Below are 11,246 nucleotides of genomic sequence, written 5' to 3'. Positions count from 1 at the left end.
AGCAAACTGTTCTTTTTTTTTTTACGTGTTTATTTGCTATTTATTTGGATTCATTTTTATGCATGTCTGTCCAGTTTTCACTTTTCTCTTTGCTCCTGAGGGACGTTGTTTTGCACAGTTGGTTTATCGGAGCTCTTTGGCTGCAGGCAGCTGCTTGCTGCAGCTGGAGGTTGATGACTGAGAACCAGAACAGTTGAAACAGAGAGCTGAGAGCTGCTCAGTAGAGCTGAAGGGGAACCGCAGAACACGGTGCTACAGAGTTTATGGCTATGAGTAACTCCTTTTACTCTACACTGAGTACTGTTGATATAGACATGTTTCTGGTGGCAGCTTTAAGTTTTATAAAAACCTTTCCTAACTTAAGTGATGCCAAAAAAATAAAATACACTAAACAATTCAAGAAGATAATGATCGCATCCTTTCTTTTCTCTGCTAACCCTCACATTTATATTTTTATGCGCAGCTTCAAATCCCACTGGGTATTTCTCTGTGTGTATTTGATTGGACAGTTCAGACTACAGATAAAAAAAACCAACAAAACAAAATTAGCATTTCGCATTTCTTAACTGTTCATAATTTAAAAATAGAGCCATTCTCAGGGAATTTGTTACATAAGTCGATGTCTAGTGTTTGTTCCATTTGAGAAGCAGGTTTCAGTCCTTTGGCTTTTGGTAACTCTTCACATTTCACACTGTGGATTGTGCTGGCAGCAATAAAAGTTAAGTTCGAGGGAAGTAGTTACTGTTTTTAATGGAAATGCAACACAAAGTCTTGAAATTAAGATTTTTTAAAAATTTCTTTGACAGCAATTAATCATTAATCACAATTAATCCATGTTTTATTGAATGTCAGCACACAGTGTGGTCGCTTTTAAATTCTGATCACTGTGAAGTGTGTGTGAAGAACAGCCTCTCAGCTTCCTCCATTTCAGATCTGTCACTCATTTATCTCTTCTAATTAGACTTTTGCATGAAAAGGATGTCTGCGTGTCTCCTGCACGACTCCCCTGAGAACGCTAATCTTAGCTAACAGCTTTACTGGTGCTACATTTTCTTGTTATCTCAGCAGGTAAAAAAACAGCTCCGGCGTCGTGACAACAGATCCCGTCATGCATCAGAGGACTGTCAACCTCATTAATAAAAACGTTAACTCCCAACAGCTGATCAATAGCTATTGACTCCGGCTGCTGTGATCCATGAGCCGGGTTAACCCTGCATGGTCGGAGGTGGGAAACGGGAGGTGGACGGTGCGGATGTCACATTTGAAGCTCAGTAAATGAAGCGAACTGAAGATTCTCATTTGTGTTTCAGCCCACTTTTTAAAGTGTGAACATCCACTGACATGTAATACGTGTGTGGGTGTGTGCAGATACTCACACCTACACACGCCTGACCGCACAACCCCCCCCCCCCACTCAACAAACACCCACACACATGCATGCACATCCTGAATTTCTGAAACAAGGATTGTGAATAAAAGCTTCCTCAGTTCCAATGCAAACTTTCCAATTTTCCAGCAGCAGTTTAAAACTACACTTTTCAAGCTGATTTGTTATTTGCACACACACACACACACACACAAATTTAATGCTCATCAAACACGCAGCCCCTGATGTAGATTTTTACGACGAGCAAACAGATAATAAACCTGAAGCACGCTGCTGTCTGGTTGAGGCTGTAACGAATGCGCTCACATTAGGCTCGCAAACACACCGAGGGACACACAGGACGCACACTGAGGCAAAACACACACAGACACACACTCACAGAGGGCGCTGAGCGGGGAGTATAAAAGGGGCATCCTTCCCACTCAGCAGAGAAACTGCTCTCCTCACTCTCACACACTCCTCTAACAGGCTGAACCTCGTCTCTCAAGGTAAGAAAAGACGCTTTTGCTTGTATTTTACATGACAGACTACAAATTTAGGCATTTTTAAACAAGATTTTAATACTGTAGGACATTTTTTTCTACTTCAAAATCAGACTGGAATTCAAGCATGGAGCTAAAATAATCTACATTCATATAGGGATGTGTGTCAGGTTTTTTTTGTTTGTTTTTTTTGCATTTTTTGAACTTATTTTTTAAAAAAAATACCTCACATTTTTTCCCTTTTTTTAAATAACCAATTAATGGGGAAAAAATTGAATCATCTTAATTAAAAAAAAAAAAGAAAGAAAGAAAGAAAGAAATATGTTTCCTACAAGTGGAAATGAGAAATTCTCTCTGCACTGACGATCAAGTCAGTTTGACCCACTGAAAACTGTGCACAGGACATGGAGACCCCGCTGCGCACGGTGACCAGAGCTGTTGAAGTGCACGATGACAGTGTGAATACGCTGCACTGATTCACGCGCCTTCGTTGGAGTCGGAGTGATCATTAGCTGTGAAAGAGCAGTTGCCTGGCAGATGGTCTCGTTGTAGTTTGCCACCGTGGAAGATTTAGGCGTCTGCAAAACCCAAACTGGACCGCGTTACGTTTTCTGTCCTGTTAACCCTCCTCTGCGTGCTCCTCTCTGTTTGTGTTTCAGATGTCTGCAGGGCTGAGTGTGTGTGTCGTGCTGACGGTCCTGTGTACGAGCTGTTTGGGGCTCCCCTTCTCCTACCAGCCCTTCGACGAGGGCCAGCGCTCCATCTCTGCTCCTTCTCAAGGTACGAGTTGCAGGCAAACCCTTAAACAGAGACTTTCTGTAATCACGGTGAGTGTTCACCTCTTGACACCTGCCCTACTGTCTGTGTGTGTGTTGAGCAGCTCTCCTCGAGGCCGACACTCACACCTTGGGAGAGCCACACCTCCGACACAGGCGCTCTGCCCCCCAGCTGAAAGCTCTTCCTCTGGCTGAGGAGGATGCAGACTCCCGGGCCAACCTCAGTGAGCTGCTCGCAAGACTCATCTCCTCCAGGAAAGGTGTGTGTGAGGAGTTTGCTTTGTGTTCTATCTCTCTACCTGCAATCTTGAAGGATATGAGTGTGTGTGTGTGAGTGTGTGGGTATCAAAAGAAAATAATCATCAACAATATTTGCAACATAGGTTCATTTTCAGAGAGTGCCTTTTCCTGACATGCTCCTCCCCTCAATCTTGCTAATTACTCGAATTAGTGCACAGCAAGCTTTGTAAAATGAATTAGTGGCTCTGGAAAGCTTTTGTGGTTTGAAAGAGCGTGTATTAGTGTGTGCAGCCTTCCGGCCATTCTCCTTGCACCATCCTATTTTACTTTTGTCCCATCTGACTTCCAATCGCTAGAATTTTTTTTTTGCCAAGAAAATTAACCCCTCAACTCCATCCTAGCTCCTCATGTTCAGTGCTCTGATCTCTCTGACAGTTGTGACAAGACAGGAAATAACTGGGCTTTCACAGCACCACACCACACACAGGATCTGAATTCTCCACTTGGCGACGTCCACATGCATGATGTCTTTTTGTAGAACAAATCTAACATAGACATTTTCACAGAGCTGCAGACAGTCAGCAAAACACTTTAACAAGGGATCAACAGTTACGAACAGGCTACACATTTTCTACAGGGAACAATTTTATATGAAAAATTTAAAGAAGATGCATGTTTTAGCTCTTGATATCTGGATAATTTCTTCCGGTGTGTGTCATATCTAAGATGCATCTGAATTACAGCTCTGAATACATATTTAAGCTGTAAAATTGACACTTTTGCTGTTGCATAATATCCAGCGCAGGACTTTAGGGCAGAGAAAAAAGACAAGAAAGACTCAGAAACTAGTCAGAATGTGAAATCAATAAAATGTCAAAGGGCACAAGGAAATAAATATGTATAAGGGACCGTGTGCACGTGTGTTTTTGTGTAAATGTGTGTGTGTGTGTGTCGGTGGGCGTCTGTGCTCATGTGCACGCTGTTCACTTGCATGTTTCGGTGTGGGAGGTGTCGTTGTCGAGCCTTCTGCGTCCAATCTTCTCAGCACACCAGGGAGCTCAAACACTGTGTTTATGTGTTGCGAGTGTGTGCATGTGTGTGCACGCTGGTGTGTGTGTTGCGTAGGAGGATGTGGGTGGAGTGAAAACTGCCTCTCCGTGAGCGTGCAATTGATTACCAAACGGAGAGCAGCCCTGCTTCACTTCACTGGGAATAACGCGCAGAAAAAAAAAAAGAGAGGCTAATAGCACGCTGTCAGGCCGAAGTCCAGCTGTTCTGGGTGCATCCCCTTTCTTTTGGCCACATGTGCGTGAGTGTGGTTTGTGCATGAGAGAGAAATAATGAGAAAGCAAGCACAGAGCAACTACCGGGCAATTAAAATACAAAAAAAAGCAAACCAGCTTCCCAGCAAAGCGATCACAATCTAGAAATTTTGAAACCCAAAAGCTAAAGAAGCTAAAGAAGCCAGCTGTGGGGATTCAAATTTGAATATTGTAAGCGTTTTGTCCTCTGGAAGGCATAAAAACTAAACTGTGGAGGCTGTAATTTGGGGATGAACTCAGCTTACTCTCATTTATTCAGAAAATATGACCCAAAAAAAGTTAGAAAAGTGAAGCCATCTTGATATTAAAAGCATCAGTCATTGAAAATACATTTTAGTGCTCCGTCTATTAACTGCCTGGTTTGTGAGAGAATCATTTTTGTCCAGTCTGATTCAAAAAAACAGATTTTATTATTTCCAATGCAACAATTACGCCTTTGTTATCTCTGAGCTCTACCAGAGTTTCTCACTGAATTGAAAACCTGATACTTGCTTCCAAAATCAGAAGAAAAAAGTAGGAGCACAAATGAGTGAAGTTCTCTCCTTACTCTGAGGAATACTAATTCCACTCATGCTCTTTTTTTTTTTCTCTCCTCCTCCACCCACGCCTTCTATCACCCCCTATCTCTCCTCCTCCTCCTCCCAGGCTCTGTGCGTAGAAACTCCACGGCGAACAGCAGAGGTGGCGCCAACCACCGGATAGCAGACAGGGACTACTTGGGCTGGATGGATTTCGGCCGCCGCAGTGCAGAGGAGTACGAGTACCCCTCGTAAGGGCAAGTCGTGGCTCAAACACCCCTCCGTACGGGCACACGAGAAAAAGGAGTAAAAAAAACAAAAAAGAAGAAGAAAAATAAAGAAATCCACGCAAGCTGGCTCCTCACTGTCTCACAATAAGAGTCTATTTATGATGTATTTGTTGTACATTTGTTTGTAAACTGTAATAACGCAATATACACACTGTATGCCAAATTTTGCGAGAGAAGCTCCCCACTGTCCGTCGTCTGTCTGTTTCTGGTTTTCTCTGGTTTCTTTATCATTTTGTGTGGAAAGGATCTGGATGGTGTCAGGGTCTGCTGAGTCTAACTGGACTGAATAAAGATTAAAAATATCACTTTGCATATTATTCTTATTACCAACAACCTCCCTGAGGTGCATTTATACAGTAGGTGAGTCAAAAACAAGACGATTTAAACGGGTATCGCAGCCTCGTAAATCTTCTCATATCACGAAACACAATAGATTTGACGACAGGCATTACACATTCATGAGCACACAAAAGTCATTCTGATGGCTGGATGAGAGCAAAGGCCTCCTGAATAAAATAACATGCAAAATTATCCTCGAACAATCTCGCTCAGTGTCGCAAAGTCTTTACTTTTGAATGAGAAAAGCTCTTCCCACTTCATCTCTGTCTTCTCTCCACCAACGACTACACAAAGGACGACTGGTAAGAAATCACCAGCTGTCTTTGTACATGCAATAAAAAAAAAACTCAATACAAAATTCTACACACATTACATGTGGAATAAGATGGATCACCTCTATGTGGGAAATGTCTCAGAAAATTCTGATTTCATTTTCATCCTTTCTGACAGTGTGAACAGGGGAACTGTACAGTCGCAGAGCAGGGTCGTGTTGTGATATAAAACCAAAATGATTAAAGATCCTCCACTTTTTTTTTGCCGGATCTACCCTCAAAGGAGTCTCTGTGAAATGTAAATTACTTTTGCTTGTAGCAAAAACACGTATATTGTTGAAACGGATAAAGGAAACCACTCCTAGCGTCGCCCTGTGCTGCTGTGTGAAGACATCATTAACGTGTTCGCACATGTAGGATTATCTGTGCTACGTCAACGCAGACTTTATTGTTTAAACGGAAACTTTCAAGACAAACATTGGACCTGATTGCTGTCAGTTCCAGCATGGCTGAAATGGATGAACCTATTGTGACTGGATTCTGTTGAAGGATTGTTTAGAGAAGAAAGATATATAATGTGTAATATATGCTTTGAACATATCCCCATGAAAGATAAGCCCTCAGTCTCTCAGGAGGGCTCCACCATTCACTTGTCATCCTACGTTCATTTTATATTATGTGTAGCATGAAATAGTTTGATGACTGAAATCTAAAAAAAAAAAATTACAATCATCTCTCTGCTATTTACGTCAAAATGAAGATATTTGTGTTTTTGCACAATCCAACTAACTTTCTATTTATGCTCAGACAAGCAACTGATGCCAAAATTAGTTTGGTCTTGGGAGTAATATTCATTCAGATCTAACCTTTAAACCACAGATTTAAAAAGTTGTCTGGTCCTGAATCCTTCAGCTGAGAACCATCTCCAGGATGCTCTCTCACTAAGACCTGCATAAAGTCATTGATGAATTTATGATCACTGGGCTTTACTCTTTCTTTCCCTTTCATGGCAAAAACCAAAAGCCCCTTTGTTGCCTCCAACCAGCTCAGAAGCAGCAGGTGGGACTCTTATTGGTTTTAGCAGATGACATCACATCGAGTCAATATTGGCTTCTCTTTGTTGGCTCCCTGTTTGCCCTAGAATTGATTTTAAGATTGTACTGATCACCTTTAAAGCGTGTCAGGGTCTGACCGCGAGCTACGGAACAGAAATGAAGCCACTTGAGCCAGCGAGCAGCCTTAAATCCTCTGGTTCTTCTGGCTGTTCCAAAGTGGAGGCATAGATCTAAAGGTGATAGAGTGGTCACCATCAGCTTTGGATCAGCCTGCCTGAGAGGATGCAGCTCAGAATCACTTCTTACATCCCATTTCTACAGACTTATTTTTATTTGATGTCGTCTTTTTCTTATTTATGAAGCTTTTTTTTTGCTTTTCGCTTTTATACTTTGTGATCTCTCACTGGAGTCTTTACTGGTATTTTCAGCTTTGTAGCTGCACACATCTGAATCTCAGCTACTGGTCCCACCAGTCTGTCCAGTGTTTATGTTCTGTTGTCTGTTTGTTACTGCTTTCCTGATCGCTCCTTATCTCGCCCTAACTGGTCAAGACAGAGAGCTGCCCTCCCTGAGCCTGGTTCTGCTGGAGGTCTCTTGCTAGAGGGGGCTCAGAGGGAGTCTTTGGCTTCACTGGGTTTTCCAGTTATAATTTTAAAGAGTCTTAATCCGTATTCTAATTCAGTCAGGTCATTTGTTAGAGTGTATAATACCGTAGGTTCTTAACCTGTATGTTTGAATTAGTCAAGTATATTTGTATTTTCTATAATATTGAAGGGTCTCAACAGCGGGCTGCAAGGTGGAGAGGTGGTTAGCATCGTTGCCTCGCAGCAAGAAGGTCACCGGTTCGCGTCCCGGACAGGACACCTGAGATCTTTCTGTGTGGAGTTTGCATGTTCTCCCCATGCAGCGTGGGTTCTCTCCGGGTTCTCTGGCTTCCTCCCACAGTCCAAAAACATCCATCCATTATCTATACACCACTTAATCCTCACTAGGGTCGCGGGGGGGCTGGAGTCTATCCCAGCTGACTTAGGACGAAGGCAGGGGACACCCTGGACAGGTCACCAGTCTATCACAGGGCTACACTTAGAGACAGACAACCAAGCACACTCACATTCACACCTACAGACAATTTAGAATCACCAATTAACCTCAACATGTTTTTGGACCTTATGGGAGGAAGCTGGAGAACCCGGAGAGAACCCACGCTGCACGGGGGAACATGCAAACTCCACGCAGAAAGATTCCGGTGTCCCCACCGGGACGCGAACCGGCAACCTTCTTGCTGCGAGGCAACAGTGCTACCAACTGTGCCACGTTGCAGCCCGTCCAAAAACATGTTGAGGTTAATTGGTGATTCTAAATTGTCTGTAGGTGTGAATGTGAGTGTGCTTGGTTGTCTGTCTCTAAGTGTAGCCCTGTGATAGACTGGTGACCTGTCCATGGTGTCCCCTGCCTTCGCCCTGAGTCAGCTGGGATAGGCTCCAGCCCCCCCGCGACCCTAGTGAGGATTAAGTGGTGTTTAGATAATGGATGGATGGATGGATGGTCTCAACAGTAATATTTAAACCTGTTTGGTAAATTTGTAACATCAACCGTTTATTTCTTTACTGGAAATCACTTGAGCTCAACAGCAGTTTTTTTAAAATGTGCTGTATGAACAACAGTCACTTCATTTGACTTGACTTTTTTTTTTAAAAGTATTTATTACTATTGTGTTTTGCATTTTTGCATCTGCAGCCTTCTTGTTTTAACTTTATTTTAATTGTTATGTTGCCGTCTGGTTGTCCTGCATCCTTTTTTGTGTTTAAAAAAGCAAAATAAATACAGTTAATAACATTATGAAATGATTTCAGAGGAACCCCTCTTCTAACATCAGAGGTTAGAGTCTTTGGATGATGCAAAAATGATAAAAAGGGAAATCCTGCAATTAAGGAAAAAAAAATCACTGGACCATGGTGGATTGTGGGTAATGATGCTGGTTTAAGAGCGTGATGAGCGCTAAGGGAGACTTGTCTGATGCTGAGAAAAAGGGTCAGTGTGCAGATGCACAAAGGAGATGAAAGTCAGTGGATACAGGATTCAGGGAGCAGGATGGGGAAATGTGAAAAAATATCTTCAAAAGAACGTCAAGATCATTATGAGCCATAACATTTGTGTTAAATATTGAAACGGTTTGAAGTGTCTGGAGAAACAGATATCGATTGAATTATTAAAGCAGGCTCAAAAATACAACCTAATAATTGCTTTGGGCTTTGTTAAAGATGCGATAACAGCTTTTTGAGAGAGTGATGTGTTATGTAGACATGTTATGAGAAAATCATAGGCAAAGAGAGATAAAAAACCATGCGATGCCGTGGTATTGACACTTGCTTTTAGAGTTTATTTGACAGTCTGTTTCTTTTTGTTGCTATTATCTTGAAAGCACGGACCAAAGTCAGCTGGTACAAAAGGCCACAAAGTTCAGTTGTGGAAGGTATTAGTAAGAGAAAGAGAAGAAATCCACAGCAGTGGTTGAATTGTAATGAACGATGCCCATTATGCTGCTCCTGGCCCTGTGTGTTAAGTGAAAGATGCGTCTGTGTGAGTGAGAGGTGGAGAGGGGGATCGATGAACAAAACAGACTCAGTGAATTATTCAGAGAAGTGGTTTTGGATGCCCTGGGGGAAAGAGGGCGCTCGCCATGTGTTTATATGTGTGTGTGTGTATGTTTATATATGTGTGTGTGTTTGTCGGGCATTAAAGCCACTGCTATGGACTGAGGTCGCACTTGAAGCAGAAATTTACAGAGACTTGAGATTCATAGAGATCCATGGGAATCGACTCAAACTTTGTGTTTAAAGAGCCGAGGCCGAAAGACTTCAGAGTTAAAGGCTCAGCAGAGCTTTAAAGGGTTCAGTGGGACTGCCAGTAAATGTCTCCACTGTGTGTGTGTCTGTGTGTGTGTGTGTGTGTGTTAGTGCCAGCACGTCTGTGTGTATGGATGCCTGCAAGCAGCGTTGATGCAAAAAAGGTCAAAAGACAAATGCGTGAGAAGCCTGCTACGTCTCACAGAGAGTCATTCCAGCTCTCACACATGCATAAGTGCGCTGGGTTTGTGTGCTAATGGACTAAGCCACACTCTCATGAAAGGAACATGAGCTCCATGACTGTGGCTCTAATGAAGATCCAGCAACGGTGACAAGCAGATGGTCCAAGCTCTTCCTGAAACTGGCTGAACATACTGCCTTTCATTTTGTCCCGTGTGTCTCCACTATTTCCTTTCTTTGACTCCACATGAGTCAGTTCAGATGCATTTTACTGGCATCTAAAACAGACAAGCTTATGGTAAAAGTAGGAATCGTTCCTGTCTTTGATGTTTATCGCTGCACTACAGAACCCAAGCTTACATAATATAGATTCATCTAACGACGGCAGCAAAGATCGGCATGCAGGAAGCATAACCTCAGATTTTAATGAAGAAATACTTTAGCATCTTTAAGAAGACCCATATTAGCTTTCTTGTTGAGATTAGCACAGTTGGTGGAAACAGGGGAAGCGCTAACCCACGAACACCTTTAAAGCACATTAATGAAAACATTTCAGTGGGTTATGGGCTGTAGTAGAACCCTGCAGTAATTTCATAAAACCCTAAAACCTAAGAGTGACAACAGGACACGAGAAAGTTGTGGCACCTGGGCAAGTAATTGTCCGACACAGGAGAAATATGGCAAAAACTAAATTAGTAGTTATTGGTAAACTGTTGGTCAAAATAACTAATAAACGACTACATGTGTTGAATAGACTAACAGGGACAACCTCCAGCGTATTGCACACAAAGTGTTTTGGTAAAGTGTTGGGTTCAAGTCTCTGGAACTTTTCCAATTCTGCCGAAAGATGTTCCCTCATTGGGCATTTTGATGAATGTGAAGCACCTTGTTTCCAAAATCTTCTGTAGGTGTTCAGTTGGGTTGAGATTTAGTGACTATGAATCCCACAGCACGTGATATGCGAAGTGTGTCAGAAAAGCTTCAGGACTGGTGTCACAAAAGATATATTTCAAATCCAAACTACAAACTCCTGGAAGGATTCTTCCGGGATCCTCTGCAGCTCCGTCGTCACAGCCATCTTGATGTCGTCCACGTCTTCATACCGGGTCCCCTTGATGACCCCCTTGGGCTTGGGGAAGAGGAAAAAAATCACACGGAGTCAGGTGGGGTGAGTAGGGAGGTTGCTCCAGCATGAAGATGTTCTTCTCAACCAGGAACTGCTGGATGTTCAGGGCGTTGTGAGCAGGAGCGTTGTCATGGTGAAGCAGCCACGACTTGTCCTGCCACAACTCTCGCCTCTTCTCGTGCACTGAACGAAGCACGTCTCTTTGTAGATGTGCTGGTTGATCATCTGAACTCCCCCCGAGGTTCTCCTGCTCCTGATCTCTCTGTGGATGTCTCTGGATCTGGAGCTCCTGAATTACAGCCGCTGGCCTCAACTTCTGAGTCCTGCTGCCCCACCATGATGCCTCCTGTTACAAAAGGACAATAAATTCTAATAACTTGTTTAACTGTAAACTAAATTTTATAATTCATCCT

General features: G+C 42.8%; 1 protein-coding gene across 1 annotated transcript; it reads left to right on the top strand.

Moving 5' to 3' along the window:
- Nucleotides 1-1,796: 1,796 nt before the first annotated feature.
- On the top strand, nt 1,797-5,320 carry LOC103370640 (cholecystokinin-like). The gene is made up of 4 exons (XM_008299761.1): nt 1,797-1,875; nt 2,529-2,649; nt 2,750-2,905; nt 4,853-5,320. Exons 2-4 carry the CDS (start codon nt 2,529-2,531, stop codon nt 4,978-4,980), a joined length of 405 nt encoding a protein of 134 aa, XP_008297983.1. The 5' UTR covers nt 1,797-1,875; the 3' UTR covers nt 4,981-5,320.
- Nucleotides 5,321-11,246: the final 5,926 nt, after the last annotated feature.

The sequence above is a fragment of the Stegastes partitus genome, unplaced genomic scaffold (assembly GCF_000690725.1).
Source record: "Stegastes partitus isolate 25-593 unplaced genomic scaffold, Stegastes_partitus-1.0.2 Scaffold1456, whole genome shotgun sequence".
Classification (NCBI taxonomy): domain Eukaryota; kingdom Metazoa; phylum Chordata; class Actinopteri; family Pomacentridae; genus Stegastes; species Stegastes partitus.
The sequence above is the reverse complement of the archived record's forward strand: the minus strand, read 5'-3'. Positions and strand labels throughout refer to the sequence as shown.